General features: G+C 42.8%; 1 protein-coding gene across 2 annotated transcripts in view; it reads right to left on the reverse strand.

Moving 5' to 3' along the window:
* The window catches only part of RAB11FIP4 (RAB11 family interacting protein 4), a 122,915-nt gene that overhangs the window by 47,163 nt on the left and 53,901 nt on the right, over positions 1-21,851 (reverse strand). For both annotated transcript variants that reach the window (XM_033002312.2, XM_033002311.2), the window contains exon 3: positions 21,164-21,252. In XM_033002312.2, the coding sequence (XP_032858203.1) occupies positions 21,164-21,252 (89 nt within the window). The remainder of the gene's footprint in view (positions 1-21,163; positions 21,253-21,851) is intronic.

Consider the following 21,851-nt stretch of genomic DNA (forward strand, 5'->3'; position numbering starts at 1 on the left):
TATACTGACATTTTAACTTTGACAGAAAACAGCTTTACCATTGGACTTGGCACTCTATGCAGTGTCTCAGCTAGTAATGCCATCACAAGAAAGAAAAGTTGAAAGAGACCCAGAGAAAAATCACGTCAAGCTGGACTGCAGAGGTGAGGGACTGGTGGCAGCAGTGCCTGGAGGCCCAGGCTTCCTCCCGCAGCCGTGCGACGGGTCAGTACCTGCTCCTGGCACAGCAGTGCAGCCGTGGGACCGTGTCTCCTCCTCTTACTTCTTGGGGTGGCTGTGCATGATGTGTGCTGCTCTGGCAAGCCAACGCCGTCCCGCACGCTACATCTGCGATCAGCTACTCCCGCCTAGAAAGGGCTGCTCGCCGTAATGCTGCTTTTGTAGCCCAGCATTGTATAGCAGAAAGGCTTCAATCTGCCTCCTCAATGCCTGTCAGAATGCACTATAGATGAAGTTTCTCCTGGTGCTACAGCAAAACTACAGCTATTTATAAACTCTCTTATTTCCAGATCACACTTCTTCCTAGTAGGAGATACAAAGACACGTATAAATGGCAATTAAATAAACCACAATAGATTGTGTTAACTACTAGTAACTAAGAAGCCACCTTGATCCCTTTCTGCATCTAAGATATTCACCACATGACACTGAGGCCTCAGCTCACAAAGACTTTTCAGTTTCGGATTAAATATGTTGCATTAGAAATAGCTCTGGTAACCCCCAGCAGCAGATTATAGCTGGCAAAGAGGGAAGAATGAATGGCAGAGGGACGACAGGGTGGGGATAAGCATTTGCACTGGGAAGAAGCATGCACAGGAAAACCACTATTTTTTAAAAAGTTTTACCACCTTGTCATGTTTCTAGGACCTGGGAACTGCCTGACCACTGAGAAAGAAAGAAAACATGTGGACTGGCTGTTCTCACAAAACTTGATTCCACTCGCTGGAGATCCAGTTCTTGAAACGTGAGTGAAATTTGGAAAAAAATCCCATCCTGAGAGAGACTTAACTGAAAACTGCACCAGTAAGAATGAGATTGAGCCCCAGCATAACTGGAGAAGGCAGACCCAGGGAAGGATATGAAGTATCCCAACAGCACATGTCGGAGAGGGCAGTTTTTCATAGGAAGACTTTATTTGCTTCCAGCTTGCACAATTCCTTCCGAAAGCATGGCTTCCTCCTTTCAGGATTTTCTTGCAGAAACTTTTGCTAGTTACTCTCCAGATGATTCACATTTAGCTTTAGAGACTATTTTTAGCTGCTTTTATTTCAGCACATGTTCTTGGAGAGTCCCTGCTATTTATGTGGTGTCCATTTCCCTCCTCTTGGCTTCTCTGGGGAGAAGCTCCACGAAGGAAGCTATTGAGAGCAGAGCTTGCACATTGTTCCTCCTTTTGTGTCTTCCACACAGCAAAGCCTGCCAGAGCACTTCTGAGGCCAACAGCAGCAATTTTTATCACCGTGAAGATAGATAATGGAAACAAAACAAGCCAAGGAAAATCAAACACACTCCAGTTCCTCAGAGTATTTGCAAGGCCATCCTGAGGCTGGGTTGGGCAAAGGTCTGATGATCTGGACACATGAATAGAGACACAAAACTGAAGGCATAATCATGTAGCAAACACATACAGAAGCAGCTGGGTACAACTGAGCACTAAAAAGCAAGAGAAAATTGCAGCAATTTGCTTGGGGTAAATCTGACACCAAGACATGAAGTTACCTCTTTGTTAGGGTCACACAGCTTTTTAAAAGTGGGACATATTAACTCATCACTGTGTCCTTGGCCAACATCATGGTAGGTGTACGTATGCCACTTGAGCTGGACTCTGATGTCTTAAGGATTAATTTTATAACTTTGACACAGATACTGCGGGACATCGCTAACAAAAACACAAACCGCATGCACCTAAATAATGTTACCAGCCCAAAAGGCAGTTCCGCAAGTGGGAAAGTGCCTTCTATTAGCCTACACTGATTTCTGTCACATATGGGAATAGTGTTGATACATTAAATCATTTTTACACTGGTAAAGTCACATGAATGAAAGCCTGTCTTGTTTTAACTACACCCATACAAAAACCTATTTTTATGAAACATAAGAGTTTAATATTGTTGAGGTTCCTGCCTCTCTTCTAAATGTGGTTACAATTTTTGCATAAGTCTAAATTTTTTGATGGATGGAAGTTGGGCTCACACATGCGTGCACACACACACGCACCCAAGACACATCACAAACATCGGGAAACAGAAGTGAATCAGCTGGAGTTAGAGGTGAAAACACTGTCAAGGTACGAATGTTAAGTAAGCTTTGACTGTAGATTGTAATTTTTATCTTTGTGGTCTTCCCTTGCTCACAAGTAAATCTCTCCTCTGCCATGGAGACATTCAGCATGCTCTACTATATAACCTCACCTTTTAAGAGCATCCTGTATATTGATCCCAAAAGTACGGCTCAAGCTCGTTAGTTTATAATCTGCTAGGTCAGTAAGAGCTCATAGAGAGCCAACATATGGATGTACTTCTGAGCACATTAACAGCTGTAGTATAGCAACTAAGTCCATTACACTGAGCGATGGTCGTACTCTTTTCTTGTTGCCAATATGGCAATAATTAGGGCTGCTGCGCGGTTCAGCAGACTGAAAGAACTGGCAGACCAAATTAATCCCAAGAGTAATTCAAGGAAGACAGAGGAGTTACACCAGGAGTTATGGCCCACTGTGTTCCTCCCCTTGAAACCCTCACTTGAAAATACTAGTTATTTGCAGGCTGAAATCTGCGCTACTAAATGGTAATTAGACAGCTACATGGGAAATAATTACCTGATTACGAGATGATTAATTAGTATGCCATCAAGATACGATTATCCCGGCATCTAGGGAATACAGTGCATTTCTTCTTTGCTCCTTACAAGACGATGATGGCAGCATAAAGCACTTCTGCCCTAAATCCCTACAGAAATGAACAGCAAAAGAGCACAGACAGTAGCACTCAGTACCCAGGGATTTAATGAAGCTAGAAATATGCAGGGCAGACTGACACAGCCCAGTCCTGTCACAGCGGGTCAAAAATAGACAGGAAAACAGCTTCACAAAGAGCAAGAACCAAGTAAGATCCTACCTGCACCATCCCTCAAATACACTGAATGCACAACTCCTGACAAGCATGCAACCTTACAGTGGGAGAGAAACAACTTCTGGCCACCTATGTATGGCAGTGTAGGCTCCACACTTCATGACCATGAGCTCCAAATCAAGCCTTGCAAATTTTTACAGATGCCTGCAGGTACTAGAGGATAACAGCACATATACCTCTGGCCCCTGAGACACCAGGAAAAGACAGGAAGGATGATATAATAGGGAGAGGCAAGACTTCCAACACCAGTTCCTTCTAGCAGAATACGGCCTGACCTAATTAGCTGGAATATGCCTGATTGTACAAGGGTGCAGCAAACTTATAATGCCACCCTTGACTGTTTTTATAAAGTAGATTTGACACCTATTAATCTTGCTAGGCTAGTGGCTTCATAAACTAATGTAGGTAAGCAAGAAAGGCATATGCCTTCAGCACCATCTCAACCAGAGCTTTGATCTTCTCCCCAGTTGAAGCAAGTGAGCCCTGATTTGTACTCTGCCTTTCATTTGGGTGGGCTCTGTAGACAGAGGAACAAGGAAAAGCATTCTGGAAAACTATTAGCCCATGAAATTTAATATCCAATTCCATCTACATGCAGAAAAGTACTGCTGAATGTTACATATACTCAGATATAAAAGCTGGGCCAGCAGACAGGGTACCAGCTGAGACACAGGTACAGGTTCCCACTCGGTGATGGCCATCTTCCATAACCTCAGTGGTGTGTAGTCACCTGGCTCTTCTGAAAACCACTTTGGCTCTGCCACCTACCTGGGCCTTATCACTGAACAGCTCAATTTATCTTTTTCAAACTTGGGGTGAGTAACAATTTTCTAGCTCCCAGAGAAGCTGTGACATGAATTCATTAGAGCCTATGAAGCACTTTGATAGTATAATAATGGAATAAGTACTGTAGATAGTTTTTATGCTAATTCCTTCATCTACATATCTGTGGCTGCTGCCTCCAGGAATTTAACAGATACGTAGTTTGCAGAATTAATCTCTCAGAAGTAACAAGCCTCTGTACCAAGACTGCATATCATTTCTACATCTCACCACCTGTCTAGGGCTACCCTACTCTTGTCCCTCCAGGATAACCAAGAGCAAGCTACTGTAAGACGATGGTGAGTAACAGCCTCAGCACACAGAGCCTGTAAACTACGCTGCTCTGCGCATCTTTTGCACCATCCTTAGGGGTAAGAAGCCAGGATGGCAACCCCTTTAAAATCCCCTAATGATAAAGGCCATGCTCATCCAGCTCTCTGGGATGGAGATGGGTGGGCAGGCTTTTGCTGGCTGGTCCCTTGTTCCAACTAGTGTTTTCATTCTCCTGTATGTAAATGCCATTAGCGCCTCTCACATTCAAACCCTTCTGCTGGGCCAGAGATCCTGTAAAATCCTCAATTCCAGATAAACCAAAGTGCCCAGGTGACCAGTCCCTTTGCAGGCAACAGGAATCAAGTCCCTGTGCATATTGGTGACACAAGGCCTCCTGGCCATCACCTTCCTGGGAACATGCAGCATTGAGCCCAGGTGCTGAGCACATTCCAGTGAACTTTGCCTCTGTGTTACCCCTTAGCTAGACAGATCCCAATTAACAACTTTGTGTGAGCCCAACTGGCTCTAGACAGTATTTTCAAATGTGACCACTGTGAAAGGGGGAAAAAAAAAAGGTCAAGAGGATTATGCAGGGTGACTAATGATTGCTGCATGCTGGGCTGAGATATGAAGTCTGGCTGTGTTTACAAAGGTGCATAATAATATGTCCTTGTCTGACCTGCGGTGCTGTTGACACTTTTTCTGAGTTGATGCCTTCTCACAAATCCCCATTAGGCTAGAAGCTTGAATGCCCACCGTGACTGATGCCAGCAGAGTGGAAGGGCTATCAAACTGCAGAACTCTCATTTAAGTTTCACTTAATTTCTTAAAAGCCAGGCAGCAAAGGCAATTATTTAACTGTCAAGCCCTTTCGGAGTTGTTTGCTGAGGGATGTGGCTGCTGTTCTCATGCTGTGGGGCACAGTGTGTTAATTCACCAACAGTTCCCTGGAGCTGGTCAACAGATAAGAGGAGGGGGCTATTCTGCTCAGCACAGCCAGCACATATAGTCAGGGGAATGCCCTCTGCCAGCTAGTTTGCCACCCAAATAGCCAGAACTAATAGTTTTATCCTTATTTTACTGATAGGGAGGACAACACGGTATGATGGAGGGCATGGTTCAGCTGTCCTGCCTCAAAATCACAGGAGGTTTGTAGCAATAGGAAATGAATTCAGCTGTTTTCTCTCCTGGTCCTGTGTTTAGCATTAGGGTCCTTCCAAATACACATTTCATTAACAGGCAAGTTAGAATACATTTTTCTTATCTGACGAATGTTCATTGGCCAAGTAGTTGCATCAACCTCTCCATCCTGGTCACAGTTTCTAGCTACAGAAATTTGAAGAGAAGGCAACTCAGCTATAGCTGAGCCGAACCTATAGTTCCCAACAGCAGCTCCAGAGCAACAAGTGGTGCAGCAGCCTCAGAGAGTCACAGGAAACAGTCTTTTGTTTCTAGTACAGTCCCTTCATGGATGAGAGTATAAATATAACCATAGAGAAGTTTCCTCGACAAACACAGACGTACCAGTAAAAACATAACCTCTGGTTCAGCTTAACTGTGAGGAGGATATGAAAGACATTTCGTCTCAGACAGCAGAGGCCAGCCTTTACATATGGGCTGTTGGCAGCCTGGCAAAAGCCGGGTGTGATGACGCTAGACTAGATGCTGCTGGGCCCTAGACATGGAGCAGGGAACAGCAGGTGCAGATCTGTTGTAGGAGGCAAGATACTTTCTACAATTCACGTAACATTTTTTCAGCATGCCATAGGGAAAACTCCCAGCTTCAGGAAAAACATACAGCTCTTCCAATAAAGCTCCTAAGTGTGGGCAAGGTTTTAGCAATATTAGCACTGTCAAGACCTTTCTGAGGTGCCACTGCATTGATTTTCTACTGCTTTTGGGTGATGTTCACATGTACAAGGAATGGGGGAGTGTAGCATGTACATATATCCCATAGTTGCCTTTAAAATAAGATCACTTTTAATTCCCAGGTAAATCCACACTGGCAAAAGAAAAGATATTCCTTGCTATAGCAAGAGCAGTCCTCTGTGACTGAAAAGGTACAGCCCAGGCAAGGCCTTCCAATGCAGACCCATTAAGGCCTTGTGAACTCCAGGCTCATAGAGGGCCTGGGCTCCCTACTGTACTCCCTGAGGTACTGCACAGAATTTAAGAGAGGATCAATTTCTGCCCCATTGTTAGGTCTCTGCAGTCACAGGCTGAGAGGAATAATTTTGCACAACCTCCTTGATTTCGATCAACCCAAAAGTGACAAGAATACTTTTCTTGCTTTTTAAAGAAAAGCCTGCCAGAGCCAACAGACTGATTGTTCCATAAATCAATTTCTTCCCCAAGTGTAAAATCTCCAATAGCTCATCCCCTGACTTTTATCCTAATTAAATAGTGATGTGACGTAATCAGCAGTATTGTCAACGGCTCTGGTGCTGCACAGATACTTCTGAATATACAATATTAGAAGGAAACGAAGGCACCAAGCAGCTGCACCAAGACAAGCAGTGCAGGCTGGAAACATCCATGCAAAACCAAGATGCCTCATGACTGCAGGGCGAGCCCAGCTAGGGGCTGGCAGTGCCCTATGTCCTGTAAAGAACAGGTCAGGGAAGAGCCTCTCCCTCTGCTAAACGTGACATGGCTTTTTCTACCATTTCAGCAGGGAGTAAACTACTTCCAGTTACCTTTCACATTCTATTTCCATAATCTGGTCAAATTAAAATACTGAATTACTCTTAAACACTGATCCCTGCCCTTGACACTCACCTCTCCCTTCTAATTAATCATGTTCAATATGGAAGTGCTTAAATGCCATGAGAAAAGAGGTCCTGTGAGGCAGTGAGTTGTCAGCAGGGGGGAAGCTCTGGGACCCCATGTCATCTAAGAAGCAGTTACAGATGGTGAATTACCTCAGGAAACAGAAACGCGTGTGGTCCATGTGGTACTTGTTACCCACTAGCTCTTGTGGAAGCGGCAGGAGTGCGAAGGCAGCCCCAGCCTCCTGGAAAGCGGGAGCTGGGGAAAGGATGTTGGGTTTCCCTGAGTGGACCTGCACAAGCCAGTCCCAGGGAGCCATACTAATAGAGAGGAACCAAGAGCAGATAAGGGAGAACGTCCTAATGCAGTTTGAGCTCCTGGGAGCTGATTCAGGAGAGTGCTTCCTCTCTTGAGTATCAGTTCCCTTATAAGAAAGAAGACATTGCACGTAAAGGTGAGTCTATATAGAATGCAAGTATCTAAGTCAAACTAAATATGAACATTTGGTACAGTAAACATTGATATACTCCTAATAGTGCTGGTTTCTTCCTTTTCCCATCTCTTCCTTCTAAAACGAAGTGGTCCTGTCCTCCCAGGGGAGAGGCAAAGGAAGAGTCTCACATCACAGGCACTATAAAAATACAATCATGAGAGGCTGCCTCTTCCTGTAAATGTTTTTGATCTAGTAAGACTACATACAAGCTAAAGGAAAAGCATGTCACTCAGCAGCACAGCAAGTAATGCCCTGGCTCTAAATCAGGAAACATCTGACAATTTTGTTCATTGGGAAAAATACTGATCTCCAATAACTGCAGAGAAAGTGCTCCAGGACTTTCCCTGGTCCTAGGATTTTGCTTCATGAAGCACATGGGTCAGTGTTATTCAGTACGTTTCACTGATAAAAGTTTTCCTGGTAGACCAGCAGGATGTCAGTCACTCTTGGCAGGCCATCTTCTGCAGTATCTTTCCCCTTTGATTTGAGTACCACAACATGACACAGGATGTCTCCTGATAGCAAAGTTTTGTCATGGAGCTGTAATGGGAGAAATCTTACTCTGAGTTTCTTTATAGGCAAGGAATTGTATTAGGCAACAGGTGAAAACTCTAAATTTACTACACAAAAATCCCTTTTATAATTCCCCTGTAATATCTCACTGTTGGTTTGGCAATGAGACAAACAGATTTTGAGTGGAGTTTCAAAATACAGCAGAAATAGAAAGCTGGTGATTTACTCTTACTTAACTGACAGCTTCCCAGATGAGAAAACCGTAGCAGCTCCTACAGCTAGATAACCCTGCAAAGAGTAATCATAAAGGGTTGGTTGTTGATCCTTGTGCTGAAGAGTTCAGAGGTAAACAAATATTTATGAAGGGCAATATTTATCTATTAGTCTCACAAAATACTGTGCATTACTGATTTCCATAAAAATCAGATCTCAGAGACGCAGTGAAATACTGACTTAATTATTTAGGTCTCCCTCCTCACTTTTCCACATGGTTAATAGCAACTTATGAATCTTTCCTTGGAAACATCTGTGCAAGCTCATTTTAAAAAGCCAAGAATTTAACAAAGTAAAGACTATTGGTTTAAGCTAAGATTTTCACAAACTCTTACAGCCCAAATCCCATGCTGATGTAGGGTACATTGGTTACCAGTCTAGAGCCCCCAGGTTTTTGCAGTACATATGCATGTAGCAAATGTCCCACTGGAAAGGGAGGCAGAACACCAGTGAGGTTCTCAGCATCTCTTCTTCAAGAGGCACACTCTGTGCTCCCAGAGATAATCAAGCCATGAAATGCAGGTAGAAAATGCATGAATCCAGAGCTTTGAAAATGTGTGTACAGTGGCACAGACACCCAGACAGGAAAGGCCTCTTCTTCCACTCCCAGAAAAGAGTTGCATTATTTTATGGGCAGAATTGATGTTACTTGGACAAGGCCTAGTGACTCCAGAACAATGGACATAGCATTCTCAGAATTTAACACTTCTGGGTTGTTGCTGATAGGCTGATCACAAAACGGACAAAAGGATAAGATGATCACAGAAGGACAAAAAGAATCACAAATTACCCATGATCATTTTGCTTTCTATTTTGTTATCATGCATAGATTCAGGAGGAAAAAACAAAACAAAACAAAAAAAAAAAAAAAACAAAGAAGGAGCACTTATTTTTTAGTTTAGCCACAGGCTTTATATACGTCAAACCAAATTCTGAAATTTCTCCTCCAAATTTACTGATGAAATTTAACCACAGTAAAGACTTCGAATTCAATTAGGATTGTGGATTTTGTCTAGAGGTTGTATGGTGCATGGGATTCTTTATCTAGTACCTCCAGTTATGCTAAAGTTAAACTTCTGCAGAACATCCATTCTCCCTAAGTAGCAGGTGAGCAAGAGAAGCTATTCTAATTACAGTTCAGACTTATCACAACTGGTTTTGCTTTAATCTTCCAAACTAACTTCCTTTTTGTGGCCGTAGATTTACCTTCTTCTGATTTCTGAGAATTCATCTCCCACTCCCTTTTTTCTTCATCCTTCACCACACTCCTTCTACAGATACATTTTAGGTAGGTTGTCTTTGCATTCCTATCTACTCCGTGTGCAGAGCTCAGTTTTGCACACATGCTCTGCTCAGAGGCAGTTCTGCACTGTGAATAGATGAAAGGAAAGTAGGACATCAGTTCTTCGTTCAGTCTCAGATGTGAGCTCTCTTGTACAATGCACTGAGAGAAAATTTGGTTGAACACAGTCCAGTAATAACTGGTCTGTGAAAGATTCTGAGGAGCGAAACAAGAAGGCAGTGGAGCAAAGATCCCAAGAAATACACTAATCTAAAATACAGAGATTTACGGCAGAAACCTTTTAGTGATCTAAATATGACAAGCCATTTTAAGTTCTGAAAGACAAAAGAGGACCCTGGTGGAGGTGAAGCTATGGAAGTTGAAAGGAGGCATATATATAGAAAACGTTCCTACTATAACAGTCTTAAAAGCTTACACGGTGGGGGAAAACCCAACACAGCAGGAACACAGGCTTGTTTCTTTCATGTCTTTAGGTTAATTTGCATCATCTAAGAATCTGATCAACAGTTCTTAGTGGTTCCTCAACACCCCTCCCTGTTCTGGACAGGTTCCCACCTTCCATGCACTAGACTTTTCCATGAGCATGCCTTAGGGCATTGTAACCATGTGGTCCATCTCCTGATGAAAGCCACGTGCCACAGTTACCCCAACAAATCTTCCTCAATTACATTAGCCTTCAAGGACACAGTAATGAAAAACTTATTGGAGCAACAAAACAGCAATAATTTTTTCAACATACACAAGCCAGTAATAAATGCAGAACAGTTACCGATATAGGAAATTTCTTGTGGAGAATATATAAAAATACTTGAGGTTCTGTCTATTGCTCTGTTTGTGACCAAAAACAAGGCAAACGTCCTCTCCTCTGCTGGAAGAGAGTGGTAGCATATTAATTCTGCGTAAATTGAGAAATTCCCTGCATTTTAAGTGTGGTCAGGCTTTGTATACAGTGTTAATAAGGAATTTCTATTATGGCAAGTAAGTTTACCTAACTATTGCATTATTCCATAAAAATGGCTGGTAAAAGGTCTACAATGTATTTACACCATGTTTATGTATGTGGGATGTATCTATCAAAGAGTACAGAACCTGTAAACTTTCCTCCAGTCATTATCCTGCTTTAGCCCTACGTGATGCTGTACACTTAGTGAGAAAGGCCTTGCCCCAAACAATATGCTGAGTGACCAGAGACTTCTGTAGAAAGGCAACAAATGAACAGGATTCACACTAGGCACGTCTCCTTGCAGGCCCATCAGTGTCTCTTGCAGAGCCAATCACAGTCCTATTTACACTGGCTGGCAAAAGCTCCAAGCAATCACCCTTTCTGATATGCCTTTTTACCTTACTGTGTCTACTTTATGCATTCCCTTTCCAAACACTTCCTAGTCATAGTGGCTTGAGACTAAGCTGCCAGGTTCACACTGTCAGCCCAAACCGCTCATCAGCATTTGCGTCAACTCCGAATCAACATTGCCATAGCTACACTATTATTCCAACTTAACTTTCCTACTAGCTTATCATAATGCCAAGCACCAAAACAAGCCTGGGATCCAGTGTACACATCCGCCGAGTATCTTGTGGACTATACCCCAACTGATACTAGAGTCAACTGAGTAATTACAGTAACAGTCTGTGTAAAAAGGTGAGCCAAATACCAAAACTTCTAATTAACAAGGCATCTCAGGGGCCTAATTAATCTTGTCTGCATTTCTATAAACTTAGAAAATGTCACTGTTGACAGTGTCTTTCATATTTCTCATCTGTTTAGACTATAGCTCTTGGAACAAGGACTGTTTCACTCTACTTCTAAACAGTAGCTGGCAGGTAGTGGTCCCCGTACCTGGTGGCACTGCACCACCAGTGTGCACACAGCTCTGAAACTGGTCCAGGCTCTGCAAGAACCCTGTCGAATGGAAAGAAGTGGTCTCTCTACTCCACCGAGCTTAGGATGAACTTCAGCTGCCTCTTCTTGGCATGCAGCCGCTCAACAGAAGCTGCATTTATCTGTATCCTTATTCTAGATAGGGCCTCTGTGTCCCTGATTAAAAGAAGGTCAAATAGCCCATATCTCTTCTTAACTTTTAATCGCAATTTCATGCTGTTATTTCAGCTGCTGGAGGCAGTGTACAAATCCCTCAGGAGTAATTCCTAGATACTCTCCTGTAGGCTGGCCTACTTTTTCTTTCTGTTCAGTTACAAATTGCTTATTGCAGCCCAGATGTGTGACAGTATTGGAAAAGCCTGCCTCCACCCCAACAAATGCATTCTCCACACTGCAGCATGTAAAAAAAAAAAAAACAACAAAAAAACAAAACAAAACAAAAACCAAAAACCAAAACCCCCACATTTTGACTCTTCTCCAGCTTCTAAAAATATACAAGATAATCAAGATCTAATTTTTAGCTCTATGAGCCCAGCTGAGTACAATGGCTTCATTTTAAACAGTTCTGTTGCCTCTGATAGAGGACAGTGCCACAGTCTGCCCCGTGTGGCACCTCAGGTCTCAGCGCTGCTGGGAAAACCTAGCCAGGGGAGACACTCGAATGGGCAGACCAAAGTCCACATGGTTTTGTGGGGATTTTGGACATTGCAAGGACTGGGTGTGAAATGCAAGAAGAAGGAAGTGGGAAAGGTGTCCTAGAGCTTTCGTAACTAGGAAGAGTATAGGGTAACTTCTTGAACTGCGTGGGTCTCTTTGGTGGCAATTTCTGAGGCTACTGAAATCACATATTTGAACCCTAAAATATTGTGGGCAGTATAGCAGCAGCTATGTGACAGAAATTATTTCTGTAAGATTTCACCTATGGAAGAAATTTTTTATGTAAGTGGGAAAATTCCTAGCAGTAAGTACAGCTCTTGTTTTGAAAAATGAGAGAAGCTGCCTTCAAAAAAATACACTGCTCTCAGTTTGGTCAGAGAGCCTAGAAGGCAGAAAAGAAGCAGTCAAATCCTTTGTTTCCTTGTGCAATGGGGGGTTTTGCTGGCCTTATTTAGCCAGAACATCTCTTTGTGGTTGTCTTTCTCTCTAGAGTTTCATTATGACCTGGAATCTTGGTTGTATCAACCAGCTTTTACAGGTCTACACAGAACTTCCTTCTGATGAAAGAGGGAAAAAAAATAAACCTATTTTAACCAATGCTTTTTACTACAAAAAAAAAAAAAAAAATCCTATATTTCAATTTCACAGCCTTCTCACTGAAAATATTCCAAGAACACTCTGTGTCCCAAAATCTTCCATAAATGAAGCACAAATTTCCCCAAGCAGCAAGGAGAAAAGATATGAAGCAGAATAGGAAATAAAAACAAACAAACCAACCAACCCACAAAGAAAGAGCCAGTTTGAAGCTTGCAAACTGGAGGGCAAAGATATCCTCATCTTGTCACATAAGTGTCAAGAAACCCACTGAATGCTATGTGCACTGCCTCTTACGTAGCTACTTTTATTACGGATATTTTGGTATTCCCAAAGGCCATATATCAGAGTCAGGACTCGTTCACCACTCTCTGATCAAGCAGTTGTATTTCCTTCATGGGAGTACAGTACACAGTGAGTGCTGTCATAACATTTCTTTTCCTTATGTTGTTAAGAATTCTGTATTTAAGACACACCCAAATTAAAGTGGGCGGATTTTAGGTATAGCAAACAGAAGGCAAAAAGGACTAAACCACAAAGCCATACTTATTTGAAGGATTAAATCAATAGGGATGCGACTTCGCCAATAGAAAGAGACCAACTTTTAGCTTTCAGTCATTTCACAGCCTCTACCCAAAGACTGAGCCACAGCCTAAATTGGTTTATCCATGGAGAGACAAGGATGGGAGGAATATTTTGCCATGGCAACTGACAATTCCAAAAAAACACCCCCAAAACTGTGCTCAGTCAAAGAATCAGCAGATTCAAAGATTGAAGATAATGCCTCTGAAAATAAAAATGGAGATGAGACAGAAGGTGTCTATTAGACAGAGGTTCTGTCAAAGAGATAGGTGAGAGACTTTCAAATGGCAAAGCTTTTGAATGCTATGCAACACTACCTGGGCCACAGAACAGAAATAAATACTCAAAAAAGAGTCATAGATAACAATAAGTGCATGAGGTGACTTTCCTACAGATGGCTGGAAGGAGCCTATGGTTAGAACTTCATCTCTGTTGCCAAGTCACAGCAAAGGTGGCTGAACTTGGCAGTCATACTTCTACCTGTTTTAAACCATCCAGCCAAATATAGCCCTAAGAAATGGTAAATTTTTACTCAGACAAGTCCCTCAGGAAGTCCATAATGTTTGGTCCCTCACTGATTTAAGCTTCTATTACACGAGGCAAGTAGTTCACCTGCAAGAGCAGGTACTTAAAATTTTAGCCAGCTAACTGGCAGAACCTGTGCAAAAACACAGACATATGCAAATTCTGCCCAGCTTCTTAACCCCCAAAAGATGGCACTATCTGAAAAACACTACTGCATCAACATACATCTGAGGGCTACGGCAACTCAAGCAACATCTCTATCAAGGTCATGCCCCAGCCCCAGGCAGTCTCCTGTTGGCCTCAGACAGTGAGATTGCATTTGGGGTGTTGTGGCAAGAACTGGGTGGGAAAACATTTCTCTCAGCTTGGGAGCTCTTAGGTTTCAAAGTATTTCCTTGGCCCAGCTCAGGATGAGAAGGTCAAAACCTCGGATTTTTCTCAAAAGGAAATCCAAAACACATTTTGAGAAAGGGAAGAAATACTTTTTGACTGGGCCAGAGTGATTCACTTTTTTTGTGTTTTTATGTGTGTTTTATATAACAACTGAGCAAAAACAAGTCAGGAAAAAAGTAATTTCCCCTTTAAAAATGTCAGTGTGTGGTGTTCTACCAAATCAAAAATTCAAACTGGTTTTGAAAAAGAAAATAGTCTTCAATCTCTTTTACAGCAGTTTTTGGAGGAGTCAGCATTTATTTTGTTGGAAGATGCCTACCTTGCACCGAGTGCAAAACTGCTTCTTCTCTGAACAGTAGTTCTTCAGGGCAGCATTTTGTAATCAGCTTGAGCAGCGAGAGAGGTAGATTATTTTTATGCAGGTGTTTTGTACCAAGGACGCTTATTTTTGCATGTATGCACAAACATAAAAAATATAATTCAGAGTATTGCCAGGTGAAAGAAGGCAATTTCCATGTAAATTAGTCCCAAATGGGGGCATGCTGTGCTCTTCCTTGCTCTTCATAATTGTTCACTGGGGGTTCCTCAGCAGTTGTAGTTAATGTTGCTTTCTGATGCTTGGAAAAAAATGAATTGCTGAGAGTGTTGCCCTTAGAGGTTACAATAAAATTCCCATTGGTGCAGCCAGTGTGTTGCCTGTGTATAATCCTGCCTCGTCCTACCTAGGAACATGGGCTTTTTTCTCTCTGTAACGGCATGGCTGTGCCTTATCATGTTTTTCTTCCCATTCTCCTCTCCAGTGAGGGATTCAGGCAACAACCACCTTAGAGCAACCCAAGGTGTTGACCTAACTCCTGCCAGGGTCTAAGAAGTCTTTCTACTGATTTCAGCAGGGGCTGGCACCAATCCTTGGGTTGGACCTCCCAAAAGGCCATGCCTGGAGATGTTGAGCATGCTCATTTCCCAGGCAATGCAGCGGAAGCTGAGGGGAAGAAGAATCTGGCAGATTTAGGAGCACCAAATATAAAACCGACTTCTAGATTAGACCAGGGAACCTTCTGCTTCCCTTGGCATACCCAGGAGAGAGGCTTGAGCCAGAACATTCCCCAGTTGAAGTACTAGGACACATGCATGTCCCAGGTTTTGACTTGCAGAAATTAAGATGCAGCCTCTCTCCCAGCTTCTTGAGGAAAGATGTTAGGATGAGCTGCTCATGATCACAGCACAGGTCCTGCAGCAACAGCAGGACAGAAGAGCCCACCAGCAGCTTTGTAAGGGAAGCAATTTGTGAACATGCAGTGTGCTGATCGCTGTGTGGCAAAAACACTCCAGGAGTCTCAAGCACAGGGAGGGAAGTCTTCACATGCGAAGCAGACATCGAGCATCTGCAGGGCTGAAAACACAATGGGAGCCAAGAATGACTGAGAGACTGTGGTGGTGGAAAAAACTGGAGGCTGAGAAGCAACAGAAAAAAGTAAAGCTCCAATTTGCTGTGTCTAATATTGTTTCTCCTTACCACACAAGCTGTTTTTTTCTCTTTGCTATCGATTAGAAAGGTATTTCCACCTTAATGTTCTTAGCTGCTTTACCTCTGCTAATGCTACCACAGAAGGCTGGAGGAAAGATACATTTTGCATTAACAGTTAAGCAACACCTGGGTTTAATGTTAGGAAAAATAGTATCAAGAAAACCCTCCTGGCAAATGAGGTCAATCATTTTGACCAAGAACACTGGTGACTCAATGGTCAAGGTGGAGTCATTGTTTCAAAACACAGCATATATGAGATGAAAAATGCTAAAAATTCTGGTTACAGACTCTCCAAATTTTCCCCACTAGATGTGACATCCTTCACCCAAACTTTGCTTCAGTTTTCAGAAGGAAGAGTGAGCTCAGTACAGCAAGGGTGCACAGACCCAGAGCGAACTATGTGGAAAGACATTTTGTTAGGGGCTCAGCAATGCCCAGTCTGCACAAATGATAAAAATACATCAACAGTCAAGCTCTGAAAGATGCATGATGCTATATAAAAATGTGCATTATGGCATCAGGTCAGTAGTATTCCTTGACTGTCATTTTCTTTGTGGTGGACACCACCTCAAACTGGACAGAACAGGCTTCTCACAAACTAGAAGTGATAGGGCAGATGTTTCTTGGGCTCAGGTAAGATTTGATGTCTTTGCTTGATCCTCTCTACTGAAGTGACCCAGAGGGATTTGTTCACTAGCAAACCAGCACTGCTGCAACTGCTGGCATACCTGGTGAAAGGGATGTCCTCAGTGGAAAAAAAAAGGAGAGCTTTGTTTATGATGGTAACAAGAAGAAGATAACTGCAAGTTTGAATTCAGTAAAATATTCAATGCTTTCCTAGGCTTTGCTTTTCAATAAATAGCAAGAGACAGCACAGTTGGAGATAATAACTGCAATTCCAGGCTGACAAAGGAGACCTATGCAAGTGGGCCTTCACCTTTCCTCAGTCCAGCTGTGCCTCAGACCACTTCATTCTTCCTCGGCCTAATGAAAAACCTGTTTGGATCACAGTCTTTTTCCAGTGCAGAAAGGCCACCTCTGTTCTGACACAGGTGTTAGCAGATATCCTCAAGCAGCTAGTGGGGAAAAAACTTTTTTCAGAAGCCAGTGGGAGATTCCTAATTGCTACTGAAAATATTTTCAAAGCAGCAGATCAGCTAGTAGTCCTAGCTCCATCCCAGAGGCAAACACAATTTATTTGTCATGTTTCAACAATTTTTCTGCTGTTCATACAGTGTAATTAATCACTTGGCAGGCAGGCGAACACACACAGGACTGAAAAGGCAGCTCATTCTTTGACATGCAGCAATCATCCTATACCTTGTTAAGAAACAGATTCACTCTCTTATTTACAGGCAAGAGCAGCAAAAAAATGCAAAGCAGCAACTCAATACAACAACCATTAATAAGAAACAAATAGCCTTGTTTAAAACAAGGACCCTGCCATTATTGTATCTTACAATACGTTCTTGTGCATGTATGGCATTTGGGCACTGATTTCAGATGAAAAGGCAACTACTCACATGTAAAAATATATAGTCTATCCCTTAACAAGCAGCTACTCAAATAGGTGCCCTGCTACCTGGTGGTGAGAGGCTCTAAGATCTGTTATTCAACCTCCTCTTCTGTCATCTATCCAGGTGATCTAGATTCAGGCTCCCTTCAAATCTGAACAGCCAAAATACACCAGATGGAGAGCTGAAATATTCAGCTCCTGTTGGTGATTCCCTTTTCCCCAAACTTAGATGCTCAGACAGAAGAGCACCTAGACCCAGGTCACTTCTTCTCAGGGTCTGCAATCCAAATCTTGGCCAGGGAGCTGAAGATGCAGCCAGCCTAATTCCCTCTGAGTCCTGTGGCTAGTGCTCCCAGCTGGCTAGGTGCCCAGGAAGGCCCACAGCCAGCCATTTGGAAATACTAGACACAGGCACTTTGCTTTGTTTGAGCTGGCTGCATCTGGGTCTGGGTTTTCACACACATACCTCAGCTGTGGACTTTCTGTTGGTTACCAACCCCAAAAGGCTATCCAAGGGCTCTGAAGTGTTACCAGATGCTTGCCACAATGAAAATCCTACACATTGGACTAGGGAGACTTTTGTCTCCCTTCGAAATAAAGCCAAAACAAGAGTTGAGGCCACAGCAGCAAACACTGTGAAAGGAATTCAGGATCGATAAATTGGCTTTCGGCTAATTCAGGGCATTTCTATTTTCTCCCTAGAGGCTGTAAGAGACAGAAATTCTACTAATAAACAGCAGGGCCTTAAATGGAGACAATACAGACCTTAATCAAATCAACACACTCTGAATTCATAGACAGAGGGGGGCAGGTTTATTTGTAGGTTCTGGAGCTGAAGGGCTCCACAACTGCTAACTCCTAACCGCAAACCCATCCTCCTGTTTCTTTGGACTGGCTTTCTCTGGTCCAAAAAGAAAACATACTCTTTGCAGTCTGAATCAATGCTGATGGAAGTCTGTGGGAGATTGATCTGACAGTCCTGACAGTAACAAAGTGCTGCTCTTTGCTTTCTGCGTATCACACCTTCACAGGCTTGAGCTCAGAGGAAGAGCTCTCCATTCATCTGAAATGCCACTGACACAGTCTCTTATTATAGATGATTAGAAACCTTCCATGGAATGGTCTTTGCATTTTAAATTGCATATACAATAGGATTTTTTTGTCCTTTTCAGACAAAGTTTTTAGACATTAAAAGCTTGTCAGCTTTTGTTCTTGTTTACACTGAAGAAAAAGAAAAAAAAAAGTAAAAGCAGACCATTTAGAAAATGTCAAATGAAATGCCCCAAGTTCCTGGTATCATGGGATTTTATGTATCAATTTAAATTAATTGCATCCAGTTGGTTGTAATTAGAGGCTGGAAGCTTGGCAGTTTCTTCTTCCCCATTCGACTCAACATATATAAACAACAGGATCAGTTCAGCACCCTACTGTTGCTCCTGCCACTTCATCCCACTTCTTGGCATTACCTTCACCTCTTCAGGTTTCTGCCTTTCGGTTTTGGAAAGCTACAATACAGGGAGTGGGCACCTGGGAGGAGAAGCAAAAATGAAAGCAGGGGATAGGGGAAATAACATGTGACAAGCATAAATATAATTTTCTTCTTAAATCATATTGTGAATACAAAGACAGCGTAACAACGAACCAGCTCAGTACCAGCCTTTGTGTAAGTACAGCCCCCTGGATGGAATAAAAAAGATGCATTCCCTTTTAAAATATCTATTTGTGCCATCACAACAGATTTATCCTTCTGCTGCCTGAGAATTTGACTGCACCTGAGAATTAGACAGGCATGCAATGGATATACTGGGATCAAAATCAGATTAGACAGGCAACCACCACTGTGCCATTGGGAGCTGCCCATAAACTTGACTGCATCACCATAAGCAAGGAGAGCTCATACGATATCAGTACATGCTCCCTTGGGAAGGGGAAACAAATCTCATCAATGGTGATAACCTCAAATCCACCTGGGCCTCACATCTCAGTTTTATCTGAACGAAAACTCCAACTTTCTGCCACAGCAGAGAATCCTTAAAGCAAGTGCAGAGCCTATTCACAGCCTTTTCCCAGTCTTTAGCTGACATCTAGCGAACAATTTCTAAACTGCACCTGGAAGACCTGGAGATTGTAGATGAAACGTTCCCCTCTGGAGGGCAGCTTTCCAGGGGAGCTGTGAGAAAAGCATGGGGTGCACAACAGTGTGCACTGTTTCCTGTCCTCTCCCCACCACAATAGCTCATCTGCTCTGAGCAGGTGGGGAAGAACCTGGTTCTGCTCAGAGGCTGCACAAACACTGCACTGGCCCAACTGAAGTGGGCAAACAGAGCTGCTGGACTCTGCTGCAATGGTGCTGCCCACTGCTGGGACCATACAGGGTGGCTAGCGGACGTGAGAAGTCCTATCCAGGAGGGATCAGCAAGGCTTCCACCACAGCACTACCAGATCAACTCTTTCTGAACAGGAAGGGTCACCCTCTGCTCCCTTCCTCTTCCAGAGGCAGAAGCCTAGAACTCAAATAGATAACTCATCATCTGGATTAGCAACTGCAACTCCCGACCTCAGGCTCTCCTGGCAGGAGCAGTGCAGTTGGCAGCCATCTCAGAATTCGTCTTCAAGCACCCTCCACAGAACATCTTTGCATGACAGCAGATGTGAAATCCCTGAGGAACAAAGACCCAACAACCATGCTGCCTACCTTCAAAGAGTGTCAGAACCAGTCTGCGCTGCAAGAGGGGAACATCTAGTGTTTGCACAGAGCCTGCTTTCCATTTGATAGCCTCTATCATCTACTTCAAAACAGGGAGTTTTGGTTTACAGTATCTATTAAAGTAACCAAGCAACAGCATGGTGGGTATCTATGTCACCAGTTTAAAAAAAAAATACGGTTTCAGAAACAAGCACAGTTATGGTGGTATTAGCCTGCCACAGACCAGGTACTAAAACCAGCCTGGCATTTTCATCAAGCAAAAAGAGCCAGTAAGCCCAGACAACTCTTCCTTATTAAAAAAGTTTATGACCAAATTCTGCCCTCCTGTTTGCAGTTATGGAGGGCTCCTTCCATCTTGTGACAGACATCTTCTGCACTGAGGTAAAGGAAATGTCTCTATACTTTCTGTATAAACAGTGGAAACCATTTTGTGTAACACCATGAAGTGTTGTAACACCAGCAAGCTTATCACATCTTTCCTTAATACATGAGTATTGTTCTCACACTTCATCACCTGGGAAGGTAAAATGCTTTCCCTACTGATTTCAAGATCACCTTATCTGAATGTACAATGCTAACTGTACCTTTAGTCTTAAGAATTTACATGGGTGGAAGTGATTAAAAGCAAAGTAAGATGAAGGAGAGACAAAGAGATGCTTAAAGGAAAACTGAACATTGACCTGCTTGTTAGACTGTGCAGACACTGTCAAATTAAGGATACAGATGAAGACCTTTAATGGTTCGAAAATATGCTATACCCATCAGCCAAAATACTATTAAGGTTACCAAAGGTGTACTGTTTCTGCTTCCCAACAGCTGTTGAGTCCCTGTTTATTATCTGCAGAAGGTCTCTGAGGACTTGTTCACCTAAAGTTTGACTGATTTAATTAGATACAAATCAGTGTTTTCTACTTGTGTGGTGCCAGAGAGCTTGTATGTGATGTCTCCCTTCACAGCCAAACAAATACCGAGGCTTGTAAGAGGAATACTATCCAAATCCTAAATACTCTCATACCAGCTGACAGCTATCCTGTGTTAAATGCAGCTTAAACCAATATGGAAGGCTTGCTAACAGTCATGAATCTAGGAAGGAAGAATCGACAGGCCAAGGAAAACAACAGCATTTACAATGACCCAACTACACATCACTCCAGAGGCTTCCTCAGCCCACTAACACGAGACAGAATCAGTGCCTCTCTTACCTGGTAATAGTAATCAACATACTGCGGCTCATAGTGTTGAGGCCCAGAGTTTTCAGGAGACAGGACATCTTTTAGTAACTCCTCACATCCTGGCAAAGAGAAACAAGAGCAAACTGTCAGGCTGAGAATTTATCTTCCCAGAGGTTGCATGGACAGTGGAGGAAAGAACACGTTTGTTGCTAATCTATATGCATGAACCCTTGAAAGCTAGCTCTATAAGATGTTTAAATAGCTGTAACAAAGCTTCACGTTCAGAGTTCTGCACAGCACATAGTCAGCATGTGGCACTTAAATAACTGCAATTACACTAATGCTGACTCTCAGCATGGATACACTACACTGCAATGAAACTGAAAGCTGAACACTACTTGGCTTGGTAAGCTATCCTGAGGGATAGATACACACTTCCAACTAACCCAAAACTCTGAAGTCAAACACTGAATTTGCAGACTTGGCATGAGCCAGTGTCTATTGCACATTAGTGTCAGTGGAGCTGTTTCTGATTTTCTCTGGTTTAAGTGACAGAGGGGCAATACCTAAATGTCACAAATTCCCCTTCAAAAAGATCTCTGTTACAGAGCATACAGTGTTTGGCAAGCAAATATCTATGCACTGTAACTGGAGATTTTCAGCTTCTGTGTTTGCTTTTGTTAACAACCACATTAAGAGCTGGAAAAATCAATGTCTG

Source organism: Tyto alba, unplaced genomic scaffold (assembly GCF_018691265.1).
Source record: "Tyto alba isolate M040663 unplaced genomic scaffold, T.alba_DEE_v4.0 Super-Scaffold_39, whole genome shotgun sequence".
NCBI classification, from domain to species: Eukaryota; Metazoa; Chordata; class Aves; order Strigiformes; family Tytonidae; genus Tyto; species Tyto alba.